This window comes from Chaetodon trifascialis, chromosome 20, assembly GCF_039877785.1.
Source record: "Chaetodon trifascialis isolate fChaTrf1 chromosome 20, fChaTrf1.hap1, whole genome shotgun sequence".
NCBI classification, from domain to species: Eukaryota; Metazoa; Chordata; class Actinopteri; order Chaetodontiformes; family Chaetodontidae; genus Chaetodon; species Chaetodon trifascialis.
In genome coordinates, this window is record NC_092075.1 from 1,890,001 (window position 1) to 1,911,090 (window position 21,090).

General features: G+C 46.1%; 1 protein-coding gene across 1 annotated transcript; it reads right to left on the reverse strand.

The window, feature by feature from the left end:
- Positions 1 to 467: 467 nt before the first annotated feature.
- lhx5 (LIM homeobox 5) lies at positions 468 to 11,853 on the reverse strand. Its single transcript, XM_070989125.1, has 5 exons — positions 11,248 to 11,853; positions 9,102 to 9,325; positions 8,070 to 8,347; positions 5,295 to 5,460; positions 468 to 944 (listed from the first exon to the last, which is right to left on the reverse strand). The coding sequence occupies exons 1-5, from the start codon at positions 11,418 to 11,420 to the stop codon at positions 595 to 597; spliced, it is 1,191 nt and encodes a 396-aa protein (XP_070845226.1). The 5' UTR covers positions 11,421 to 11,853; the 3' UTR covers positions 468 to 594.
- Positions 11,854 to 21,090: the final 9,237 nt, after the last annotated feature.

Consider the following 21,090-nt stretch of genomic DNA (forward strand, 5'->3'; position numbering starts at 1 on the left):
TCTACCAAAGAGCAGCCTTGGATTTGACATATTGTCTTAAAGAGATGTTCAGAGCAGCGTGTCTCGTCTTGATTGCCACATACGTGTTTGTATGTGAACATTAAGGTATGTGTGACGACCTGGTCCTTTGTCTTTCTAATACTGAGGGCAGAATGTGTGACAGCATGAAGAAAGGAATATTGCTTAGGAAAAAATAAAAATGTGGTGAGAAATTAAGAGAGGTGAAGATGTCCCCTTTGGCATTTCCCTCCAATGTGTTCCTGGAGCATTAGAAGATACCTTCGTTAACATCAAGGGGAAGGCGAGAAGCGTTTTTGCTGGGTCGAACATTTCTTTTAAAATAATTCAAGTCCAGTAATCCAGGAAGGGATATGCTTTGGAGTGTCTACTGGGCAGCAAATATGACTCTTTCCAGCTAGCTGTCCCGTTCTTGAGTCCATCGTTTCGTCAGGTGTGAAAATCAGTCCGCGGTTTTAAAAAGTCCTCCATAGAAATTTCTTCTTTTCGCTCCACCATGTGGGTTTTTTTTTCGATTCATCTCCTGAATTATCGGGGCTGACATTCAGCCCAGGAAAGGTCCCTGTGGTTCGTCCTTTACCAGGCTGTGGTTTCTCCCATCTCCTGGCCTTGGTGGGACATGGGAGCGCTGTAGCTGGAGTTACTAGCTAAGGAGAACGGAGGACTGGGTCCGCCCCCGTAAGCCTCCCCCGGGACGGGCTGCATGGAGCTCGGTAAGCCCGGCTCTGGACTGGGGGTTTCTGCGTGGGAGATCATGTCCGTGAACCTTTGGTCGTCTGAAGGGTGGTGGCCCGACCCCTCCATGGCTCCAGGTCCGGAGCCCAGGATGTAGGGCGACTCGGCCGGGGACTGAGCCTGCGAGGACGGAGGGCCGTGGGGGAAGAAGTCGTAGTTGCTTCCTGGTCCATAGTAGTCACCTTGGTATTCTGTGGAGGCACAGGAGAACACATGAGGTTAGACTTTCTGAATATGCATGGAAACTTCCACAGTCCCTCACAGGAAGCCAGAGATTTTACACACACCTCCACCTAAGTGGTGAAATTGATCATGTCCAATTTCCAACCAAGCGGTCTCCAACAGCCTCATTTGAGTGTATAAACAACTCCACACCTCTCCACCTCACTTCTCTCGCCTTTTACACACTGCATCCATCTCTCTCACTCATTCAGCTCGCAGCCATGCGTGCACCTCGATGGATTCCCCTGCTCAAACTTCTGGGTTTGGATGAGGAACTCCAAAATGAGATTCCAGCCTCCCTGCAGCCCTGCCAGCTCCTGTCGGCTCCATCGCTCCGTCACGTCTGATGTAGCCTCCAGCAAAATCCCTCTCCTCTACCTCGCTGGCCTTTCCTGAGCTGCACAGACCACGCTCCATTATTCCCAGCATGCAGTCCAGTTAGGGCTGCGTACCTTGGGAGGCAGCTGGATGCACGAGATTGTGCGAGCCAAGAATCCATCTTGTTGGGCTTCAAGCTAAGAGCCTGTGGCTGAACCACAACGTTTGGACCACTCAGCGTCCCATCAGGACCTGCTGGCAGCTACAGGCGGGCGTCGTTTAGATGTGACGATTACTTGTTTGAGGTGACGCCTTTATGCTGCTTGTTTCTTTTAACCAACAGTCCAAAAGATGTTCAGCTCACGGTGATTTAAACCAGAGAAAAGCAACAAATCCTCATATCTGACAAGCTGCAACCAGACAGCCAATGGTAGTTTTGCTTGAAAAAAAGATAAATCAAGCAACAAAATATCAACCAATCAATGAAGTGCTCTAAATCCAGCACTGCTGCTCTTCTGAACTGTCCATCTCAAATCATTTGCTCCTCAGTCAACCTGCTTCCAGCATCACGTGACTAACGTCAGCTCATGGTTGCAGCTCGAGGTTCCAGCGTTGGATCATCAGCAGCTCGACGGGGACAGATTCTGTTATCTAAAACATATCTGCTGAAGCAGGTTTAAACGGGAATATCTGAGCCGAGCTTGAATCATGCCTGACGTCTGTCTTGTCTAAAAATGTGCAGCTTTCTCCTGCCGTTCGCGTCGACGTGCTCCAGCAAAAACTGGCATTTTAATGACAGAACACCACCCAAAGTCGTTGCTTTCACAGGAGATCTGCAGCACACACACTGGCATTTACAAATATTCCCGTCCTAACCTCTAATACTGACTGACATGTTCATGCCTCCGACGGGCCGCCAGCCAGCGCCTGTTGTCTCCAGGTGTTTTCACATTTACACACCGAACATGTGTCATCATTTTCACTTGTTATTTACGAGCCTCAAAGTGTTTCTTGAATGCTGTTCATTAGCATTCATGACAAACTGTTTAAATGTTGGTTCACCCAAATTATTAAACTGATTGTGTCACCTCTGCTGTGCAGATACGCTGGTGTTTAATTTCTGCCTCCATCTTAACACACTGGAGGCAAATGAAACTGGTGCTCGCGGCATTAAAGATTTCCACAAACAAAAAAATCTCTGAATAATTAAGAGATCAAATCTGTGGATTCAAAATAAACAGTGAAATTATTTTCAATTTCCAACAGTGTGAACACCAAAACAACCTCACAGCAAAGCCAAAACTGGACTGTGACTTTTGCTGGGCTAGCTGTTTCCCCCTGTTTGCAGTCTCTATGCTAAGCTAGGCTAACCAGGCTGTAGCTTCACATTCAGTGGACACACGTGAAAGTGGTTTCAATCTCCTCACCTAAAGCGAATCATCATGCAGTAAAAAAGTCAAAGTGTTCCTCTTTAATCCTGAGGCGGGGGCTGATTTCTCACGTTCAGTCGGACCTCACAATCATCCTTTCAGCACAGCAGGAGCCAGCGACTCGGACGGGGATCAGACTCGATGTAGTGCTGAACTATATTTGCTGTCTATCAGCAAAAAAACAGTTTGCACAGGCGTCAGCCAGTCCAAATGCAGCCCATTACTTCACGCACCGTTTGCACCCATTAACGATTAGGACCCTCCGCTTCTCACCTCGTCCATATTCACCTTCTGAATTTGCATCCCCCTCTGCTCCAAAGCTCCTCAGTTACATTAAATCCATCCTGTTTCCGCCCCACCTCGAGCTGAGATCGACGGTGGACTTTATTCTGGTGCCCCAGATGCTGCACTAGCATGTCTGCGCTCGCGCCAGATGCTGATGTCACTCCTGTTTCAGTGTAAACAGGCACAATCTGAAACCAACAGGTTTGCCTAATTACAGCAGCTGCATTCATCTGCTGCTGCGCGCCGCTTTTGGAAATGATCAGGAGGAAGAATACGAGCTGACGTGGCTTCCACAAACAAGCTTGTTATTAGATCTCACAAACAGGCTGGTTTGGCTAACCTTGAGAATAAGCAACAAGCTCGCGTTGTGGCCTGCGTGTGTGTGTGTGTGTGTGTGCGTGAGATTGGGGGCGTTGGCTCTGCAAACTATAATTACACTCACACATGCAGACGCAGCACACAGCACACAGGCATTCCTCCCTCCAAGCAGCAGCAGCAGCAGAGGAACATAAGGAAGCAGCGAGCTCAGATAAAGGCGAGCAGGCCAGACTGTGCTGCTGCAGCACAAAAGGGTGTGAAAAGCAGCGTGCGAAGAAAGCAGGAGAGATGAGAGCAAGGGATGATGGTTTTGTCCTCTGTTTTCCCCTCCCACTCCCTGTGTTGCAGCCTTGACGGCTCCGGCTTATTGTATCCTCAGTGCCCGGGCCCTTCAGGTAGATGTGCAGGAGCTGTATAGAAACCACGTCTCTCAGACAAAAGAATATTGATTTGAAGGTGTCTACACCAACTGGAGATCAAACTGTATTCTAGCACCCGTGATTAGAAAAGAAAACTACTGTGTAAAGAATATAACTTAGCATTTTATCAGCTATTCATTTTCACGCGTGGAAAACAACAAACCAAGTGGGCTTTATGTGCAGCAGTGAGGAGGAGCCCTTCACACTCTGACGGCTGCACATATTTGCAAAAATCTGAGAAATTTTATGTGAAATTAATGTTTCCTTGCTACGTTTAGGGTCAGTGCTGGAAATTCTTTCTTAATTTGCAATGTCCTGGTCAGTGAATGCATCACCACATAGACCTCAGCATGTCCTCAGCCCATGTCAGCCATCGATAGCTTCACTGCTAAAGAGGCTATTTATGGTTCATGCATTGTCCAGCAGTACAGGCTGTGCTTCATACGTTTTAATTTGAAGCTGCACGTCAGGAGTTAATGTCTTCTCCAGAATACTTTATTTCAAACTTAAGATGTTTGCGGTTCATCATTTCAAAGCCGTTTTTCTTTGGCTTTTGTCGCATTTGCTCAAATGTGCTGCTTTCCTTGAAAAAAAAATCCTCTTTTTTACCTTCGTGATTTGGCGAAGACACTGCAGCTTTATTTCCGAGGAGTAAATTAGCAACTTCTTTGAAAGAGAGCGCCGCTGAAGAAGTGAGCAGAGTTTTTATCAAACGCCGTCACCTGTGAAGGGTTACGAGGCACGGCTTCGTCTTGATTAAAACTCAGAGACGTGAGGAGGGTGATGCCTTTCTGTTGCTCAGAATCGAATCTCAGAAATGCTGCTTGTACTTCATTTTCACAGAGTTTACACCTGCTATTTGTGAAGTTCTCCATTCAGAGAGAGTGCAGATAAATCAATATGAATTGCGCCTTTTGAGCTTAAATGCATGACTGAAGTATGGCTGCCACCCGCGCTGCAGCACCGTCACTGCTAGCTTTGTTTACAGAGAGCCTGATTGGAGAACATGTTCCCCTCCATCACCGATCCTGCAGCTGCAGGACACGGGTGGACAGTTAAGCAGGTCTCGTGCTTGTTTTGAGCCTACTGGATCTTAACTTTTGTTCCTCTGTGAACGCTGAGATGCACCAAACGAGACTTCTGTGTTTCGATCGGTTCACAGAGCTTTCTTTTATTTTCCAGCTAGAAGTGAAACCATTGAGGGATCACACAGTAGCTTAAGAGCTCCCGTGGTGGGAGATCCTGTTGTATCTTTGAGCAAAAGATGAGTGGATCAAAGAAACTCATGTGACCTTCAGTGTCTAAGCAAACTACAGTCCATGTGCAGAGCCAGCTTTATGCGATCATCTGTAACTACCAGCCTGGTCGCTGCTGCTGAAGGTTGCAATTATATCACACAAAATCATGTTTTTGAAGTGAGGGTGAAACCAGGAGACAGATTATTCTTTGCTGGATTTGCAGAACAAAAAGAGCTGCTGACAGAGTATATTTAAAGCACTGAATGTGTAGTAGTTTGCCCTGCATGTGTTGTCATGTGTTGATTTCTTACCTCCGTAGTAGCCGTAGGCACCAGGTCCTAAAATGTCTGGATCCTCCAGCCTGCCTCCCAGAGGCCTCATCCTCCTGGGGCCCCTGAAGAAGGCGTGCCGCCGGGCCCCCAGAGCACTCAGCTGCTTCATTCGCCGCTCTTTGGATCTTCTGTTCTGGAACCAAACCTGCATCGGACCAGAGAGACGGGGGTCACGCTCATCACCTTAAAGGGCTTTTAGCTCGAACTGCGGCCTTTTCCCGCAGATCGCACGTCACCGTTCCCGCCGCCGTTCCTCCATCACTGTTTTCTGCTACGTCACGCCGCTGCGAGATTCAGACTCTGATCACAATCAGTACAAGACTCAGTCTGTTGCTTCTCACACAGGAAAACGCGCAAAGCACAACTGAGAGAATCGAAATGAAAGTACATTGATTAATATGAGTCCTGATCATTGTAGGTAATTTCACTGATCTCTTCCATTTCATGCTCGCTGTTACAGAGCCTGCTTTGGAAAAATAATTCAAACGAAACGTGAAGTGCAAAAGTTTTTCTTTTCTTTTTTGACAGATTCAAGCCTTTAGAGAGCTTTTACTCAAAAACTACAAACTATTCTTCACAATGACAAAAGATATGTGCTCGTCTGACACCTCGGTCACAGAGCTGAACTGCATTAACTGCAGAACAATTAGCTCTGGCTTCTTTTCATTTAATTGAGCTTGAAATTCTTGGATCTGAGCATCAAAATGGCTTAAAATCAATTAAGTTCAACTATAGTGTTAAACCATTAAAAATGCTGTTAGACTTCAGTGTCTCAAAGCGTAAAGAAGCTCTGTTTGGAGTAAAGTGTCTTATCCATCATAGAATATAGGATATAATAAGACACTCATAAACCACAACTAGAAAAATATGCACTTTTGCTTCTTGCTTCTTGACATTTTCTTCTTGTGAAATTAGCAAAGTAATACAAATGAACGCCAATGCACAAGTGAAAGCACCTCAGCGCAAGTTAAAATAAACAGTCAAAGCCATAAATCAGAGTCTTAAAAGGCTTATCACTGACGTTAAATAAAGCGTCTTTGAAGAGGAACAAAGGAGGGTTGGAGCGCTGGAGAGCTGCACACCATATGGAAGAATGTCTGCATTTTAAGCACATAACACATCTTGTTTCGCCTTTGCATTGCTGCTGCATAATGATGTATGTTCGCTCCAGCCAGGCTGCACCAGAGGCAGAATCCCACTGTGCTGCAGATTAACAAAAACACACACACACACACACACACACACACACACACACACACACACACACACACACACACACACACACACACACACACCTAAAACCACTTAGGCTCTGTTCTATGTGCTCCAGCAGCAAAGGCGACACCTGCTTATTGAGAACAATCGTCTAACTGTAGGGTACATTTTTATGGAAATGCTCTCGCTCCCCTCGAGAGAGCGTTGCTTAGGGATTACACGCGCGCGCTGGAGAAGCAGCGTGGCTCACAGGGCTCCCCGTGCTGAGAGCAGTGGTATTTAACACACAGCGAGCGAGGAGGAAGATGACGAAACGGAGCCTCCATTTTGGCTCCGAGCAGCACGCGGGGCTGGGGATCACGCACGCGGGGCCGGACCGCCCGATTGATTGATTGATTTATCGACTGTTTGTTTGAGCTCTGTTGATGCAGCACACACACCTGCGGTGCATGATATAGATGAAGCGGCGGAGGGGCCCCGGTCTGCTCTAATAAGCAGTGGGAACAGGCTGTAAGTGAGTAAGAGCAGAGAGGTGGGAGGGGGGGGCGGGGGGGGCGGTATGGAAATCTGTGAAATCAGCGATAATTACAGCGAGTGCACAAAAAGCCACATCACAGTTGGCAGAGATGGTGCTAATCATCCTGACACAGCCTGCACCCAGACACCGAGTGTGTGTGTGTGTGTGTGTGTGTGTGTGTGTGTGTGTGTGTGTGTGTGTGTGTGTGTGTGTGTGTGTGTGTGTGTGTGTTCGAGGCAGACAGAGGTCCAAAACAGTGCTCACTTGTGTTATACTGCAAAACAAGTGTGTGTGTGTTTGTGTGTGTGTTGAAACACAAAACTAACCTTTCGCGAATTTCACGGCGGCGCGCGAATGACTGAAATAAACTGTCTGCACAAAACAAATAATATTCTTAAAAAAAAGGGGGGGGGGGGGGGTTATATTTATCCATCAGTAAATTGGACAAATAATCTTAATCTTAATTTCAGAGAATAAATGAACGCCTGCAGATATGAATGCAGCAAAGTGGAGACAAATATGAACGCGATTATTCTATAAAAAACAAAAAACAGAGGAGTTCAGCAGCGTCACATCAGCAAACTTTAAATAAATAAAAGTGGAAGAATTTAATAAATTCAAGCAAAAAGGGAAATAAAATGCAGTTAGAAGTCATCTTATTTTAAATAAAATAAAATAAATTAAATTAAATAATGTGAGATTCTGCTGCTTAAACTGCTTCCACACGCGCGTGCTTTCCTATTAAAGAGCTGTTGTTTTTTGTTTTTTAATACAAATAAGATAAAACGCAGATTTAAAGTGGCCTTTCTGGGTCACGTGTTGTTCTCATTTCATTTTTCTGTCATTATGAAAATTCCACGAAGCAGAACAAAAAGCCGCTCGCGTGCTGAACATCATGTTTGGCCTTCATTAAATCTCTCCGCATCGGAGCGAAATTAACAAGTAATCTCACAGATTTATAATCCTCTCTAACTCGTCTTTGTCTGTCACACCTCCTCCCCGCAGCACGCGGCTCGCCTCACCTGGATGACCCGCATGTTTAGTCCCGTTTCCTGGGCCAGCTGTTCTCGGATGTGCCGGGTGGGTTTCGGCGTGGCGACAAACGCGGCCTTTAACGTTTCCAGCTGCTTGGCCTTGATGGTGGTCCGGGGCCCCCGCCTCTTCGTCCCCGAGTTCTGCTCCTCATTCTCAATATTGTTCGTTTCCTTATCTGAGGACGTTGAATTGTCCGTCTCCTTTATGTCGTCCTGTATCGGGTCCTGCAGATCCGGCGATAAACTCCTATCCGTACACGACGACACTGGGGACGACAAACAAGAGGAAGGTCACGATCTGAAACGGGGGCGGGGGGCTGCTTTAATTAGGCCTTGAGATGCATACACACACACACACACACACACACACACACACACACACACACACACACACACACACACACTGCACTGGAAAACATGCCTCCATAATATCAGATTAGAAAAAAACCAAACGAAACAAACCTCGGATGAGATTTTTGCGCGTTTTTTCTTTAAATATTTTTTCCGTCTTACAATTAATTTATTAGCAGATTTGCAGAAAATCTCTCACTGAAGGCAGAAACACAAATCTGACATGTGAATGGGGACACTGGTGCAGACGTGAGAGCACGGTGCGGGTGCAGCCCGGCGCAGGAGGCGGTGCGCGCGGCGCGGAGAGGGTTCGCGCAGGGGAAGAGGAGCAGCTCACGCGGCCACGCTAACGCACTCATCCCCAGCGGCTCGTGCAATAACAGGAAGCCATTGTCCTGCAGAGGTAAATATTGAAGCCATTCACCTGACAGGGCTGCTGTGAAACGCTCTCCAGGTTCAACAAAAGCTGGACCTCACAGTGGATTCAAAGCTCGTCTTTGTCCCGTTTTAATGACCACACGTGTGTCTGGGTAACGTTCATGCTCACATTTTCCATATTAAATATACAAGCACAGAGGTGTTTGCTTTGGGAGCAGGAGACAAACACACACACACACACACACACACACACACACACACACACACACATCACGGCTGATTATTGATTACCTGAGTTCAAGTTGACTTCCTTAATGGCCCCGGAGCTCAAATAATCTTCTTTGCACACAAACTTGTTTTCGTCTATGACGTAGAGCTCCTCTCCCGTGGACAGCTGCTTGTTACACACCATGCACGTGAAGCAGTTCAGGTGGAACACCTTGCTGCGGGCTTTGCGGACCAGGTCGTTCGGCGAGATGCCCTGCAGACAGCCCGCGCACTTTGTGCCAAACCGCCTGGAAAGAAAACCCCAAAAGAGGCCAAATGTGAATTTTATATTTATTTAAAAAACAAAAGCGACACAAGCAGCGCACAGATGCCCTGTTAGGAAAGACTGGAGCCTTTGTTTGGACAACAAAACATGATAGAATTATTTCAATCCAAAAAAATGAAATTAAATGGCCTTTTCTGCCTATACATGCGCGCATCACAATACAATACATTATCAATATCATAATATTTTGGCAGGTATAGAACTAAAAATTAAGCTAAAATTGACAGAAGTCAAATTATAAAAATCTTTAAAAATACCAACATTCAATAATACCTATAATATTATTATTATTATTATTATTATTATTATTATTAATAATAATAATAATAATAATAATAATAATAATAATAATAATAACAATAATAATAATAATAATAATAATAATAATAATAATAGATTTCTCATCATTCGAATAAAAACTGCATAATCATATATAGATATTCCTATTTATTATCTATCGCTGAAGTATTGAGTAATGTGTCAGCAGGTATTCACAGTAAGCTAAACTTCCTGTGTTCATGTGACTGCAGTGAAACGAAAAGGAAAAAAAAACCTCACACTTTGCTTCTTAAAAAGCCGCGCGCTCATTATTTTGATGGAGGTGCTCCGACAATAACCCCACGCAAAACGCATTAGTGACAATCAACACATTGTAGCGTGGGATATATTATGGGATTAAGCAGAGTAGGAGCATCTTAGCGTGGAAATCTTCTCTTAATCCATATTCACCCGCTTAAATGGTGGCAAGACTCATCAATTTGATACACAAATAGCCCCCAAAATAAATTCAGCAGGATTCCTCCTCCTGCGCGAGGAAACGTCCTCGTGAGAGGAGGTGAGGGAAAACACGGCTGGTTGATATTTGGGGTGTTTTTCACCTGCGCTCGTGCTTTTATTAATATCCAGCAGATGTTGGGGGCTCACACCGGGCCTGCTGCTGCTACCTGGCCCCGCAGCCGGCCTGTCGGGGGGCGCATAAGCCTCTGGGTGAAAGCAAGCGCTCCTTTTGTGCGCCATTGTTTTAACACTAATGTAACCTTGTCTCTCCATTTGCAATGGTATCGCTCCACTGTCCCTCTTTCACATGCGCGGCCAAGCCTCCCCCAGCGAAAGGGCACAACTCTACTTACACAACAAATGGACATATTAGGGTGATTACTGTTTCGCCTGGCTAATGGCTGCCCATTTAAATCCACCGCTTGATGGGACCTGTGATAATATGATGGCCAAGGCCGCCCGATGCCAATAATAGCCCGTCCCGACAAAAGCCTAATGTGTCTTACATGTCATTAGACAATTTGGGAGAAAATAACTGACACGTACAAATGAAAATGATGCTTAGAGAGCGCGCCGGGACAAACAAGGGCTTCACTTATCACTCAATTACCTGAAACACTTTTTAGGAATTGTGAGGCGGTTAATGGCCTAATGGCTGTTTGGGAAAGTGTTGTCTGGATGTGCAAAATAGATAAAAACGCAACGCACGGGAAGCACGTGGCCACACAATGAAATTAAATTTGGAGATGTCCTCTCTTTTTTTATTAAGAGGCCCCGTTGAAAGGCCACGCGCTGCATTATGTGACCAATATTTAATATCAGAGACCTGAAAAAAGTAAAATCTCACATTTTAAAATAAAGCAGTTATATTTTGACATTTATTCTAAAGGGACATTTGTTTTATTTTATCCTCGTGCGCGTCAATAAATTATTTTAACCCATGTCTTGATGTTTTGAACCTCGCAGAATTTTTAGGCTAATTATTATTGCTGCCATTTTTTTCTTTTATTTATTCTTATATTTTAATAATTATTGCACCCATAGAAACATCGAGCTAAAACCGCGTTTTGCTGAGCAGAGTTTTAAGGAACTCAGACTCTGTGTTACCTGAAAAAGTCTATTTTGCAGTAGAGCTTTCCGTCCCTGGAGAAGCACTTCTCGGTGAGGTTGCAGTTGCACTCGCAGCACTGGACGCACTTGGCGTGCCAGGCTCGGTCCAGTACGTTGAGGAGGAACCGGTCCAGGATGGGCCGTTCGCACCCGGCACAGTGGACCATCATGTCTCCGGCCTGCAGGACGCCGAGTGCCGACCTTCCCGCACGGACTGCGCTGCTCGGACTGGGGCAACCCGGGTCTACGCGGAACAACGTCTTGGCTCCGGGAGGTGTGCTGTCAGGCGAAAACTGGAGGAACCTCCCGTTCAAAGGCAGCGGAGTGACAATCCTCTCGAACTGTTGTAGTCCTGGTCCTGTGTGGTTGCTCTCCCGGCACTTGTCACAATCCACAATCCAGAGGAAAGGACGAGAGATTTCAGCCGCGCCAGCTGGTGGACTGCGTAATGGCCAAACCGGACATGTTTTCTGTCAAACGCACAGCTAAAACATGATTATTCAACGCGTTTATTTCTGGTATCTCATCCCTGGCTCGCGCTTTGTTTTGGGTCCAGTCATTTCCTTCGGGCTCGCCTCACGTCGCCACTTTCAGCATCACTGTGCCTGGGTTATCACGAGGTTTGGCCAGCGCGACGCGCGTCCTGCGCTCACATTGGATGACGCCCCTGTTAATTCCCGTCCCGGCACAGCCAATCGGAACACAGTTGTTATGGTTACACGTTCATAGCTGTAGCCTCGGAGCAAACCTGAATCACGCGCCGCACCAGAAGCGCCAGGGCCGCGGATGCTGGGTGTTTGGAGCGGCGCTTTCAGAGGCCAGGCTGCGTGGGGAAGGTTTCACGGCGGGTCACGGAGACAAAGCTGATTTTACAGGGGGAAAGCATCAGCTGCTGGTTTGGCAGAGCAACCCCCCAAAACCCCCCAGTAACATTCTGATCTGATCTCAAACTTGAAAGTCCACGAAAAAACGACGAAGGTTAGGAAATACCTGTACAACAGGCAGGGGAGGGAGGGCGTCTTCGAACGGCACGGCGCGGCCTGGAATGAATGAGAATAGATGCGATGGGAGTGGGAGTGGCCGGACAAGGGCTAATGCTACACAACCTCATAATGGCCTTGTGACAAAACGCTCCTGCATCACAGTGTGGCCGTGCAGGGTGAAGAGGAGGGGGCCGCGGGCCTTTTCTCATGCAGAAAGCTATTTACAGGGAAATGCGATGGATTAGCTGGAGCTCATCAATAGGGAGAGCCCGGTCACCCGGTGCTTTAACAGCGCGGCCGCCAATCGAAGCGAATTTCAATATTTACCAACAGGCTGCTCTTGTTAGTTGCAGTTAAGCAAACATGCGACGCGCTAATTCGTGTAAGAGGAGGGGTGAGACTTGTTTAAGCATTTTCTCTCCGCCTTAATGGTTTATGAGCATTTGAATGACGTTAGGTGTGAAGTTTGGCTCATTTTACGCGCTCACAGGCCGCGCGAGACAACATTTAGAGAGGAGCAGATAAACAACAGGGCTGTTGACAAAGGAGTGGAAACCACACGCACGGTCCAAAGTCAGCACTTCTTTATTTTAAGCCATATCTATTGACTGTATATCCACAATAAAACAGACTCTTTAGAATTGTTATGTGACAAATATCAGGAGATGTATGAACATAAAAATATTTATTTAACATTAGAAATGTGGCAGATGTTTTTTTTTTTTTTTTTGACACGTGCACAGAAGAAGGCATCAAACCACCAACTGTACAATAATTCTTCTGCATGATCTTTCAAACTGCGCGTGCTCCTTCGCACTCTTTGCGTGATGATTTTGAAGTCTCCAGCCCTCAGCTGTTCTTTTAATCATTGTTTTCCAGTCAAACTTAACATGCGGGGTGAGGATTTATTCTTGTGGCAGCAGCGGTTTCACCTGCGTCCTTCAGACATTTGTGGAGACAAGGCTGAATGAGTTTCCCCAATTATCGGCGCTCCTGACGCGGCGCCCTTTAGCCTGTGACAGGAGAGGAGAGGAGGAGCGGGCAGGTAAAAAGGCCGCGGTGGGAAAAAGAGCATGTGAGGCAAACGCGTCTCATCGCCTCTTGTTTGAATGCAGCCTCGGCGCATTGTGCGGATGGATGAAGAGTTGTTTTGCGCTCGCCTTTGCTCCGTGCTGCCTCGAAGGGCGAGACACTCACCTGTGGAGAGCTGTCCGTGGTCCTGACGCGCGGGGAGCACCAAGGACAGCAACAGGCGTTTCTCTATTCAGACCCTGCATCCATCACGTGCATCTCAAACTCTATAGGCTCCATTTACATATTAAATGGATCCTGACATTATGCTCTGCTGGATTGGCAAAACCCTGACCTCAAGCCAGTCATCATAATAACATAACACGGCGTTTCATCCTTCCGTAGGAAAAGAATATCAATTTTTCTCTTTTGCAGAACAGGCCTGGCGTTTTTTCCTTCAAGGACTCCACATTTTTACCTCCTTTGCTGCTTCACACGTTGTTTTTCAGGCCCTAAAGATGTATGTCAGTCTAGAGAGGCTTGTAAATCACACTCCCACAGACCTGAAGATGGTTTCCTGGGTCTGTAGTTTGGTCTTTATATCTTTCTCGCAAGGCAAGAGTTTCTCAGGTGGAGCAGAATGTGACACTTTATGGTGCGAGCGGATCTTATAATATCTGTAATACATACACACAATGCACAATGTGATGGTATTTTATTAAAATAGAGTAAAAATACAGAATTGATCATCCAAAATCTATTGAAAAAGGGGGTTTTAATCCTAAAAGTTAGGATGCTTTCATTTGATTCTTCTTCCACAGCACCCTACAGTCACATCACGTCCTTTCTCTAAAGGCTAAACGCAGACTCCGCTCCACCAACGCTCCCGTCAAACCTTTCATTCAGTAAAACATTACAAATCACTCCAAGTCCCAGAGCAAAGCTCAAGCACCTTTAGCCTAAAATTCATTTTAAGTTTCAGCGCATTCAAATCTCAGCGGTTAAAACGCGCTCCGCTCTGCGTCCTCACAAAACATTTGAGAGCAGCCTTCGCAGGTCGGAGCTGAAGGATGGATTGTTGTCATTCAGCGCGCGGAATAAAGATCAGAAAGCCTTCGAGCCGAGCAGACGTAACGCAGGGGGACTCACAAAGGACTCCAAATCATACGAGATTAATTTTGATGAACCATTTCAGGAATTACTTAAAATACTTGCTATTTATCTATTTTCGTGGATGGAAGTTCTGTTAGTACACCACAGCTGTTTACATGCATACAGCCCATATTTTCAAGGACCAACATCTGAAGTGAGCATCAGTTCCCTTTCTTTGCTATGAGGCCTTCAGGAAATATCTCTGGAGTGCGCTCGCTCTCTCTCTCTCTCTCTCTCTCTCTCTCTCTCTCTCTCTCTCTCTGTCTCTTTAGTTTGTAACGCACAGGAAGTAAACAGAGTAATTTGAAAGCTGTGTGCAAACCCTGAACCCCTGAGCGTCCCTGAGCTTCTACAGAATCTCCAGAATCTCAGGACGACAGAAATAAAGGCTAGAGTTCGTCATGACGGAATTTTTTGGGGGGAGAGAAATTCAAAATATTGTCCTCGTGGTCATCTGTGGCGGTTGCTGCACACTGAGAGATGAAATCTGGAAAAGGCACCCCCACCTTCACCGCTCTGCGCCGTGACAGCCCGGACACCTGAGCAGACCGGTTCCTCCCCTCCCTCCCCTGCAGCCGCCATTCCATGCATGCGGTGTCACCCCCAACCCCGCAGACGTGCACACACGCGCACACACACGCACGCTCGAGACCACCTCCAGGCCCCCTCTTTGGCAGGGCCGGTCCCAAGGGAGAGGTTAGTATGATGGATGTCTGATTGGTAGCCCTCCCTTAGGGCCTCCCTCTCCGTCACCTCTCCGCGCTCTGAATTAAAAGGCCGTTTGTCTCCTCTGAGTCCTCAGCTGTAGAGAGCCGGCCTGCAATTTCACAGCACTCAGAGAGAGAGGGAGACCATTACAGAGGAGGTTGTCAGGGGAGCCATCAGAGCCCGGACACGCCTGAGGGACTCTCTCTTTCCCCTCCATCTTTCCCTGCTCCCATCTCCTCCTGCTCAGCCCACCAACACCTCCGTCCCACAGGAGGCAGCCAACCTCACAAATACATAAATATTCAAGGCCTCTGTTACATTCAAGCACCCGTGCACCTATATGCATATGAGCACGCACACGCCGACATGCACACACAGGGCACACATGTCCTTTTGGACTTTGTAGTTTCTAAATCCATCTCTCTCTGTAAGAGCTCTGAAAGAACAAATAACACAACATCACTCTTGGAAATAAAAGATGCTCTTAATGAATTCAGTACATTCAGGATTTGCTGTCACAGCCTCACCTGGTCTGGTATGACCAGGTGCATTATGGGTTAAGTCTGCTTGAAAGAATTAGTTCGTACAACAGCCGCGTTTGAAGATGAGCTGAAAATCAAAGCCTCCTCCCGGCTGTGAGGAGCTGTGGGAGCTCAGTGTTTTTAGTGAGTCTTTGTCGTCTCGCTGCAATCAATCGAAAACCGGAGACGGCGGCGAGTTCTTCACCTGGAAGGTGACCGTGGTGTTGCTGCAGAAGGAGTAGAAGAATCAGAAGCGGGAGCTCGACAAATCAGTTCCTCATCTTCACACACCGGGACAATTTTTGATTCAAGTGACTCGTTGGATTGTCAAATCGTGAAGAGGAGGAGGAAGTTTGTTAACTAATCATTCCCCAAACAGCAAACTTTACTCAAACAAGAGTTAATGGTTCATGATGGGGACTATTTCCAGAGGCGGATGAATCTACATTTGGTGCCTTGGTGAGTTTTCTGGCAGCAGTTCAACAGTAAACTCCGGCTCCCTCATGCATGCTAATGAAAGGCGATGTTTTTAAAGGAGCTTTAGGGTTTGGATACACACTGTCAGGAGCATCAGTTCCTCTTTGGTTTGATATTTTCCACCTGATTTTTTGACAGGAAGGAGAATGCCGAGCACCTCCACCTGTGTCCTTTAAAACAATGAAATAGAAATAACAACATGAAGCCAATCTGTTCAAACAGTGTGTTACTTAGAATTCATACACCTGTGTTTAAAGAACCTTTCTTCCTGTCTGCGTAAAGAGCATTTTACATGATTTCCTCAATAATTTCTTTGTATTCTGAGTTTCAAGCTTCCACGTTTGTTGTTTTGAAGCTGCGAAACGCATTTTTTCCACCTCACTCTTTCAGCTTCTTCCTTTCAAAGTTGTCCTGAATTAAAAACTTCCTTCACGCACCGAGTTGCTTTTGTGCAAAGGGCTTTTACTCAACAGGAATGTACGCTCGCATCATTAAACGTGTTCTGATTGCAAGGCCACGCAGAGCCGGAGGCTATCATCAAGGAAAACAAACATGGCAGGAATCTCAACTCTCAAATATAACCCTCTCAATTACCTGAAATAAAGGATTAATTCAAACAACCGGATTCACCTTTCACCCTCTGAGCACTAAATCGCACCTGATTCTGAGCAAACAAAGGCATGCGGGCAAATACACACTTGGTGTTGCACCCTACACAGCACTTGTGAATAGGTAATTAGAGCATTATTCAGCTCCAGGTGAGCAGGAGTCACAAGTCGCAGTGTGTAACTGTTCATCAGGTTGGACTTCCTTGCTGCAGCCAACCGCTGGGCAAAGTGGCGTGACTTCATGTGCAACAGTGTAAAAAGACAGGTGGATGGTAGCTGTGGAGAGGAACAGCCTGGCTGGATGCCTCACACTGTGCTGAGTTCAGCCCCTGTCATTGAGATATAATGAGGGAGATCACCTTTCACTGTGGGCCATCCTAATGAGGTAATGAATGGGGGTGTGCATTGCACCTTTGCCCTCACCTACTCTATTAATCAGAGTAGGGTCACACACAGCCGCCAGGACCCAGCCTCCCCCATCTGGCAGCACTAATGGACCAAGGGATGGATTGAAGGTGCTTTTAGTTAAAGAGCTCTGGTTAGTAACCAGGAGAGGAGAGGAGAGGAGAGGAGAGGAGAGGAGAGGAGAGGAGAGGAGAGGAGAGGAGAGAGGGATGGAAAAAAGCGGCAGAAACATAAAGGTGCAGGCAGCCGCGAGGGGTTCACACCTCACAGGTGGCAGGAGTGAGAAGTGTGTGTGTGTGACCGCGACCTTTGACCTCATCTCAGCCACCTCGAGGAAGGATCAGGAGGGTCAGTCGGCTATCTGGACTGTCCGAGGCGGGATCAGCAACTGGCAGACATCTACTGTATGAGCAGCGACGAAGGACAGTTTTGGTAACTGTACGCTAAAAAAACATGTCACTACATGTTCAGGCAGAATTAAGACCTTTCTTTGTGTACTTGTACTTTACTTGAGTATTTTCATTTTATGTATCTTTATACTTGTACTTCACTACATCTTAGAGGCAAATATTGTACTTTTTACTCCATTTCATTTGTTTGAAAGCTTTAGTTACTTATTATTACTTACTTATTATTACTTTTGCAGATTTTCACACCCTTCCTGTCCAGTGGAAACCACGTATCTCCAGATGTGTTGATTTTGAGTTTTTCTGATGAACTGAAGGATGAAGAGAAAGTTCTCCTCTTCTTCAGCTCAATAAACTCTTTAAAAGCCTCTTGGATCAGCTGAAAAAGCTTCGTCACAAAGCTGAAAACAGCTCCTCACACTTTCTGGAGATATGTGGTTCTCACAGGACGCCGCGCTGCAAACATATGATGATCTTCTGAAGCACTGATGAAGATTAAAGCAGCAACAGGATATAAAGGAGTTCAATGAGCTCCAGCTGAAACATCTTTGAATGAATGCAGCAGAATATGAATCCACAGACAGCAGAGAGAAACACACTGACAGCAACGCTTTACTCACACACGCGTACTTTTACTTTAAGTACTTTAAACTGCAGCGATCGTCGCAGCATGAACATCGCAAGACCCGTTTTTCCAGCTGTCATATGAAAACACCCTTTTCTGCCACAGAGAAACATTCAACTACACGGCTAAACCAAGAGAGCTAAATCCATGCTAATCAGTGTTAGCTGATGGAATTTTCACAGCCAGCCTCAGCTAAAGCTAAATGCTAAAGCTAAACTTACTTCTTTCTTTCTGTAATCTGTAACTGAGCAGGACCTGGAGTCTGCAGCCATGCTAAGGGCTCAATGAGGCTGCACACACAGCTGTGCCTTTCAGCTAAAGGCTAACATTAGCATGCTAACGTGTTCGCAGGGACAATGATGGCATGCTGATGTTTAAGTTCACCACCTAAATCTATCAAGTTAGCATGGGAGTGTCGTTATATTTTGCAGATATTTGTTCATAAAAGTGTTTTGAGCTGATGGTGGCGCTGCATGAAAGGTCAGAGGATGACCAAAGTCACTGCGGTTTAACTTCCTGAGGCCATGAACGTACAAAATGACATATGGAAGTGAAATAAAAACAAGTATTAAGAAGAATAAATGCAAGCATGAAATAATAAGTTATCTGTATCTATAATCAGCTATTTTCTTTAAAAATTAGAGCATTAGGTTTTCCATTTTATGATCGTTTGTCTTTTAATTCACTGAATTCCTTTCACTTTTTATTAAATTCAGTGTAGTTGACTTAATACTATGAATTCAGTGAAATGATGTTTGAATAAAATCTGAATTCAACAAAAAAGTCCCTCAGTCAGTCATACTTACAGCTAACTTATTGTTTTTTCTTCCATTCACTTTCACTGAAACATCTTTTTAAAATTTAAATTTTCCAAAATCTGTCCCAGTTTGCCTGAAATCAGCGTTTATCCTCTCAGTTCTGGGTATAATAATCAAATTAAAGTTTATTTTTCTCAAACAGACGAGTTCATGCTTTCATCACGTCTGTCAACAAAGACTCCAGAGAAATAAAAGTCTGACAAAAAAAAAAAAGCTCTTTAATTATCTGTTCCGAGGTTGTTCCCTTCAGCTGAACGCCACTAACGCTCGGCGTGGAAAATGTTTTAATTGAGAAAGTTTTGTCAGAAACGCTCAGAAACAGCTGACTCGCTGGGCTAAACGCTGCCTGGGTTGCTGCCGGCTGCGTGGACAAAAAGACGAGGACATAATTCCTTCAAGATGTGAACAAATATGATAGAAATTATTGTGTGATCCTGATCAAATTACGGGATGCATTTGTATTGTCTCAGCCATTTTCACTGTATGTGCTGTATATACAACCTCCTCCAGCGGTCAGCTGCATGCAGATGAAGAGGAGTGGACAAAGTGGGACGGCTGGGCAGAGAGAAGCGACGGGGAAGGGGGGAGGAAATAATCTCGGCTGTGTATGTGTTCTCAGCATCCAGTCCTCCCCTGGCTAACCGCACCGGCGGCCACTTGAATTAGCAGCAGAGGATTATGGGCAGAGAGCCTCATTAATCTGGGCAACAAACAGTGGCCAGTGTGAATATTTGCACCCAGAAATTGAAAAGATTAAGTCCTATTTGACAATGACTGGCAGGCTCTGCGCTGCAAGAGGCTACTGTTAAATATTCATATCCTGGACTTCTCTGTCTGTCTCCAGTCTGTGTGTTTGTGTGCTAAATGGAAGCAGCGTGCAAAGACAATAAGGAAAGTTCTGGGATTTTTCCTCCTCATTATGACCAACGAAGCCTGTAAATTGAACGTTTTTTAATACCGAACTGGCAAAACTAGAAAATGGAGTGTGGGGTGAATCATCAGGAAGTTGTTTAAAGCAATAATTTCATATTTTTCACCAGCAGAGGATGAATGTCATTTCTAGATGTATGTATGAAAACACACTTAAGCTCCATGAGCAGGAAGGGGGGGTGGGGGTCTGCTGCCACAGCCCACCGCTCTGCCTGCCTTGTCAGCCTGGCAGGAGATTCCCTCCTGCAAACGCTCAGCAAATACACCTGCTATTCATTTCCTACAAGGCAGAGAAGGCTCGCCAGACCTGACAAAGCTATTTACCCACCTCCAGCCCGGCCTGTGCAGACGCTATCGCTAATGTTTTCCCTTCTGCAGGAGATCAATATGTTTGGAAGCAGACAAACAACCCTGCTCTGCCAGGCAGGCTCTTCCCGTTTAGCAGGCCACCACTGGGGGCCCTGACAGCAGATGTACACAATCAACACGCAGCGCTTCTCCAGAGTCAACACTGGACACGATCAACAGCGCGGGATCTACAGTGCTAAGAAGGAACACGGCGGCCCATATGTGCCTTACCAAGGATCAACACGTGACGTCTGCTCCCGCAGAACGCAGCGCAGAGGGAATATTGATTCAGGCGCGAGCAGGGAGAAGCATCGCCGCCGTTTAAGGCCGGGAGGAATAAACATGAAGCTTCGTCGTGATCGGGAGCTGGAGAGCCGCATCCTGGAAGTGCTCGAGACGGCCGAAGCCAAACGATCAAGGCAGATTCGGAGCAGCAGACGAGTTTGCACCAAATAAAACAGAGATATAAGCTCGAGTAAACAACAGAAAGCAAACCAGACAATACAAACAGCCGGAGCCAGACTAAACCAACACCCAGGTCCCTGATCTTCTCCTCTGGACAAGTCCATGCTCCCTAGGCCTCATTTCCTCTCCTCTTGTTTCCTTTCCTCTCCTCTCTTCTCCCCATCGTCTTTCATTTCCTTTCCTCTCCTCTTCTTTCCTCTCCTCTCCTTCCTTTTTGTTTCTTCTCCTTTCATTTCCCTTTTTTTCCTCTCCTCTTGTTTCCTCTCCTCGTCTTTCCTCTCCTTTCCTCCACTCTCCTCCCTCCTTTTCTCTGTTCTCCTTTTATATCCTCTTTTTCTCTTTTCCTTTCCTTCCCTCCTCACCTCTCTACTCTCTTTTCCTC